The 6,000-nt window shown below is 49.3% G+C and overlaps 1 protein-coding gene across 3 annotated transcripts in view; it reads left to right on the top strand.

Moving 5' to 3' along the window:
- Positions 1-774: 774 nt before the first annotated feature.
- RAB2A (RAB2A, member RAS oncogene family) overlaps positions 775-6,000 on the top strand; it is an 89,932-nt gene continuing 84,706 nt past the window's right edge. The window contains exon 1 of one of the 3 annotated variants that reach the window (XM_026011881.2): positions 775-1,166. In XM_026011881.2, the coding sequence (XP_025867666.1) occupies positions 1,121-1,166 (46 nt within the window). In that variant the 5' untranslated portion in view covers positions 775-1,120. The other 2 variants (XM_026011887.2, XM_072734680.1) reach the window with 2 other exon arrangements.

The raw sequence follows: 6,000 nt of genomic DNA, 5'->3' as shown, positions 1-6,000 counted from the left end.
TGTATATCTCATATACGTAAGTAATGCAGATAACATAAATATATACGTCTAGGGACGCCCGGGTGGCTCAGAGGTTAAGCATCTGCCTTCGGCCCAGGGCGGGATCCTGGAGACCCGGGATCGCGTCCCACGTCGGGCTCCCTGCATGGAGCCTGCATCTCCCTCTGCCTGTGTCTCTGCCTCTATGAATAAATAAATAAAATCTTAAAAAAAAAAAAAAAATATATATATATATATACACGTCTACACCGATTTCTGTGCCTCGTTTTTGCACGCGAGGCTTCTTGGTAGGAGCCTCGTAATATTCGACCACAGGGCACAGCATAATCTGCTTCTCGCCCCCTGATGCACGGCTAGCGATCAGCCCTGTCAAGCCCGGGGCTCCGAACACGGGAACACCACCGCCCTCCGGCCCGCCCCGCGGCGCTCCCGCCTCTCCAAGCACCTTCCAGGAGCCCAAGGCCAGGCCCGCGCCGAACGCGGCCGAACGCGGCCGAACGCGGCCTCCGTCTCCCCGCACGTGCCCGCGCGCCCACGGCAGGGCGGAAGGACGCGGCGCCCATGCGCGTGGCGGCGCGGGGACCGGCCCTCCGGTGCCGTCCCCTCCCCCGGCGTCTCCCGGCCGCCGGGGTCGCCCCCTCAGGAGCGCCGGGACTGGAGGCTCTCGGCGGCCGGGGCGCGGCCGGGGCGCGGCCGGCTCTGCGCTGGGCGGGGCCCGGGGGCGGGGCTCCGGGGGGCGGGGCGGGGCTTCAGGGGGCGGGGCGGGGCTCCGGCGTGCGGGGCGCGGCCGGCGTGCGGGGCTCCTCCCCTTTCCTCCGGCGGCGCCGGCGGCCGCAGCACTTCCGGGTCGACGCGGAGGCGGGGCGGAGGCGCCGCGGCGGCTGTTATTGTTCGACTGAGCTCGGTCGGGAGCTGTCTCCGCCGGCTGTGCGGGTGTCGGTTTGTCCTGCTTGGTCTCGGCCCTTAGGTGTCGGCGGCTGACGGCGACGGCTGCGGCGGGCGGGGCCTGGCGTTTCGAGGCCGAGTGGCGCCGGGGTGAGGGGCGCGGAGGAGGAGGAGGAGGAGGAGGAGCAGTAGCAGGAGGAGGAGCCGTGTGCCCTGGCACCGAGCGGCCGCGGCCATGGCGTACGCCTATCTCTTCAAGTACATCATCATCGGCGACACAGGTGAGGGCCCGGGGTGCGGCCAGGCAAACGTCGGCGGTCTCCCGGCCGGGGCCGAGGGGCAAACGGCGTCTGCAGCGGCGCGGGCGCCAACGGCGCCTCCCTCCCTCCCTCCGTCCGTCCGTCCCTCCCTCCCTCCGTGCCGGCCGCGCCGCTCCATTTCCGCAGTGCTGGAGCTGGTGACGTGGGCACTGCGAGCCGAGCGGCCGCGGCCTGGCCGGGCCCTGTCCGCCGCCCCCGCCCCGGGCAGCCCTGCAGCTGGGGGCCGCGGCGGCCGCTGGCGACTTGGGACCTAGGAACTGTGTGACGGGAGGGGCGGCCCGGCCGGGGGTCCCCGGGGCCCGACTTGGAGGACTGCACGCCCCCGCCGGGGCCCCTCACCTTGGGCCTCCTCGCCGCCCTCGAGCAGGAAGGTGGGAGGCAGATGAGAGCAGAAGGTGATGGGAGGAGGCTCTGGGCTCCCCGGTCGGCCCCACCTTTCCCGGCCTACACGCATCTGTCAGGGGCTGGGCAGAGTGGCTCCTCGTGTGGGACAGGCGGCCGAGAAGGCTTCAGAGAAGGGGGCCTGACAGGGGGGGAAATTGTGTGTTTGTTTGTTTGTTTTAACACCCTCAAATCCCAAGTCAGAGTTAGTCCTGTTCCATCGCTTGGCGGCTGGGGAATTCCTTTCGAGGTCATGAAAGCGTGAAAGTTGTGTCGAGTTTGCCACGTGTAAACTGGGGATATTCGGGAGTGATGCAAGGCCGGCCCGTGCTCTGCGTGTGCCCGTGTGTGTGTGTGTGTGTGTGTGTGTGTGTGTGTGTTGGGGGCACTGTGATTTCTTGGATGTATCAGATTCCGGCTGGCAACTGCCAGTTTTCAGGTGACACCATAGACAATCTGAAGCAGAAAGGAACTCAGCGGTTCTCACTTGAGATAACATCAGAGTGTATTTCGCAGATAAGTAAACACACTCGTGATACATTTTTTAGTACCTGTGATTTTGGCATTCCTTTGAATCTAATAATAAAAACTAAAGCTTGTTCAAGGGTTGTAACTATTTATATACCAGAGTCTGGTTTCAGTGAGGACTCTTGCACAACTTTGGACCATTTGCACAACTTTGGAAATGTAAGCAGCCGCTTGTGGTTGCACTAGTGATGTAGCGAATTCAGTAAGTGACACAAGAACCACGTTGGTTGTTCATTGCCGGCTCCTAGAAAAACTTGCTGCTGTAAATACAGCTTTTTAGCAGGGTTTTTTTTTGTTTTGTTTTTTTTCCTCCCCCAGGCGTGCCTGTACAGAGCCTGGATGGTTTTCTATGTAAAGTCTTGGGTAGAGCAGTGTTTTGCAGATGTTTAGTGGCCAGCTTATGTACTTTAAAAAAAAAAAAAAAAAGCTGTGGCATGTTTTAAAGGAGAAGGAATTGGGTCTAAAGCCCCCTGGAAAATTTTTATTTAGGCAGTAAACCCAAGTTGGAGAGGGAATTTATGTTACCTATGATATGAATATGTTTGAGAAGTACAAAGAAGGGTGGGAATAGACTTAGCAGTGGTGAAGATGCAGCTTTTCCACTTACTTACTGAGCATCTACTGTGGGTAGGGTATTGTGCTGGGAGTACTGGAGCTACAAATCACGCAAACTGGTGCTCTGTGCTCCTGGAATTTGCCCTCATTGGAAAACAACCCCCAGGCAGTTTAAAAGGAAGACACTTCTTTCTTGCCATTGCTATTGTTATCACCTAGGTTCAGGCACTTGATAGCAGACTGTATACAGCAGTACTTTCTCTCCACTCCAGCCCAGGTAGTTTCCTGTCAGATTAATCTTGGTGATACCTGGCTGTTAGGACACTGGTCGTCTGCTGACGTTCTTTAGTTTGACCTTCCAGGAACTCCATTATTTTAGCCTCTGTTTTCTTTGCTGGCCTTCTTTCCCACTATTCCCTACCTTCTGCCAGTGAGGCTCAGTGGCTGATTTCTGTGCTTTTTCATGGTTCCTTCTGCTCCCTCTGCTTAGAGTGTCTTCTCGGTGGAAATTCTATCAGTCCTTCAAAGTTTAATCCAGGTCTTCCATAATGCTTTCAAAGTCAACGTATATTAAGCTCTTTTGATGTGTCAGGCTTTTTCTGGTATCCTGGCTGGCAGTGAGTACTACTCCTTTATCTGGATGTATCATACTTTGTATTGTTCTTATATTAATGCCAGACTGCTTTATAGATTCTTGTGTAGACGTCTGTATTCGATTATATACCTCTGGAGGGCAGGAAAGATGTTTAGTACAGCTTTGCATTTCAAGAAGTGCCTAGTAGAAGGCCATGTACATTTAATTAAATTAATGAAAGCATAGCCAAACAGTCCACTATGTTCATGTTTATATACATTAAAAACTTAAATATACAATTCTGCCGCTGACTTTGGCCAAAATCCTTTACCGTGTTTCCTTAATTCAAAATATATGCATAGTTATAAGGTACACCTAATGTGGTCTCCCCACCAAAAGATGGTATTAAATAGGAGTGTGATATCCATCCTGATTTCTTCAAAAGTCATAGTATGAAAAATATGTGTCTTAGGGTGAAGGAAATTGCTACTTTTCCTTTTTTTCACTTTCACTAGTTTATAATAAACAATCATTTTTAACCTTTCCTTTTTCTCTCAGTAATGAGATAAAATGAGGACAATATGAAAGTACCATGCACACTTTGTCTTTCAGACTTCCTGCTTCATAGAGACTTTTTTTTTTTAAGATTTTATTTATTTATTCATGATAGGCACAGAGAGAGTGAGAGGCAGAGACACAGGCAGAGGGAAAAGCAGGCTCCATGCAGGGAGCCTAACGTGGGGCTCGATCCCGGGTCTCCAGGATCACACCCTGGGCCAAAGGTGGTGCTAAACCACTGGGCCACCCGGGGCTGCCCTAGAAGAGACTTTTAAAGACTTTTTACGCCATCATGGTGATACTGTTGAAATCTTTGTTTTCTTAACTCTAGGGCCAAATGCAGTTAAAATGCAGTTTTAAAATTTTTCATTGGTACTGCTGTCATGTTCCTGAGAAACTATTTAGGTGATGTGTCATTTAAATCTAGATATAAAGTGGAAATTGGTTTTTAACAAGCATGGCCTAATAGCATAACCAGACAGTTACCAAATACAGAAAGAGAAAAATTGTAATAAACCTGTTATTGTTGCTCCTGAAATTTTGGCAACTGCTTCCCATTCTAACTTGATCACTAGCCCTCCTTCCCCTTCTCTGCCACTCAGCTAGGCACACAAAAGCTCAAAACCAGTTGTGTTCTATCTGAAATGACCCTCTTGCCTTGCCCACCACCCAAAAACGATAAAAGATTAGGTCAAAACTTTTCCACTTGACCAAGTCCTGTTCTTTTAAGATTGTTAACAAACCGCATTACTCCCTGCTGCATCATACTCATCCCCTCCACTCTTCCTTCCTTCATTGGTCCCTTTTCTCCCCACTCCCACACAGTTTTTTTCTTCTTTTTCTTAAAATCTTTTGGGGATATGGGACGCCTGGGTGGCTCAGCGGTTGAGCGTCTGCCTTCGGCTCAGGGCATGATCCCAGTCCCAGGATCCAGTCGCACATCAGGCTCCCAGCAAGGAGCCTGCTTTGCCCTCAGCCTATGTCTCGGCCTCTCTCCATGTGTCTCATGAATAAATAAATAAATAAATAGATAGATAGATCTAAAAAGAAAAAAAAATCTTTTGAGGATAAGAGCTATATACGAAAATAAATTTTTAGTAGTTAAGTAATGGGGCCCTTGGAGGAGGTGCTGCAAGCTTTACCTGAAAGATGATACTTGAGCTGAAATTGGAATGATGTGTAGGGATTTGCCAGGTGGGCATGTGGGAAATGTCTGGCAGGTAGTTGGAAGTACATGTTTGCCGTTCGATCAGACAATCTCACATATACTACTTCTTGGTGTTTTTTTTTTTTTTTTTTTTTTTTAAGTTAACTACAGAGCCTTAGTGGGAGCCATTTTACCAAAGACGGTGAAAGAGAGGGAAGGAGGGAGACGTGTAGAGTTAACACCAAGATCAGGTTTGCAGGAATGTGAAGGGGTGTTGAGTGTGTGTGTATGTGGGCGATGATAGGGGAGAAGTTGAAAGATCAAAAACCTACAACATAGGGGCAGAATCCCAGAGCACTTGGGGAAGGGTGGCATTAGATTCTCCAGAGCTTTAGAGCTGTGATAGAAGAACGCTTGTCTTGTGGGAGACTCAAACTTGAGTTTCTTTAGGTTCTTGAGAGACTCACTTATGGTGGTTTCTTCTTCTTTTTCTTTCTTTCTTTCTTTTTTTTTTTTTAAAAGATCAGTTGGCCCAACCCCCAGAGATTTCTTACTAGGTCTGAGATGGAGCTCCTTGTTGCAAAACCTGAAGCCAGAAACATCAACCATTTTATTTAATCATATGAGCAAGTTTGTTAGATTATCTTCAGAAAACAAACTGGAAAAACAGAGAAATTCGAAGGTAGAAAAATTCCACTTATTTTATGATGAAATGTAGCCTGCATATGTATGTACATACTATGTATACTTGAATAGTTTTAAGGAACAGTAATGAATTACAACACATCCATGCTAAAGAAACACAGATCCTCATCACTTACTTCCTTTCCCAGGCTTCCACCAGCTTGAATTCTCTATTCTTCTCTTGCTTTTCTTCATAGTTCCGGAACTTTTGCGTCTCTATGTTGTTTCATTTTGTCTGTTTTTAGGTGTATTAGTTCTGTTTAGTGAGAGAGCTAAAATATGTCTGAAACATACCTTTTAACATCATCTAGAATTTAGACAGTATAGTCTTTTTAAATGATTTTATATATTTATTTGAGAGACAGAAA

The sequence above is a fragment of the Vulpes vulpes genome, chromosome 13 (assembly GCF_048418805.1).
Source record: "Vulpes vulpes isolate BD-2025 chromosome 13, VulVul3, whole genome shotgun sequence".
In the NCBI taxonomy this organism is placed as follows: domain Eukaryota; kingdom Metazoa; phylum Chordata; class Mammalia; order Carnivora; family Canidae; genus Vulpes; species Vulpes vulpes.
The sequence above is the reverse complement of the archived record's forward strand: the minus strand, read 5'-3'. Positions and strand labels throughout refer to the sequence as shown.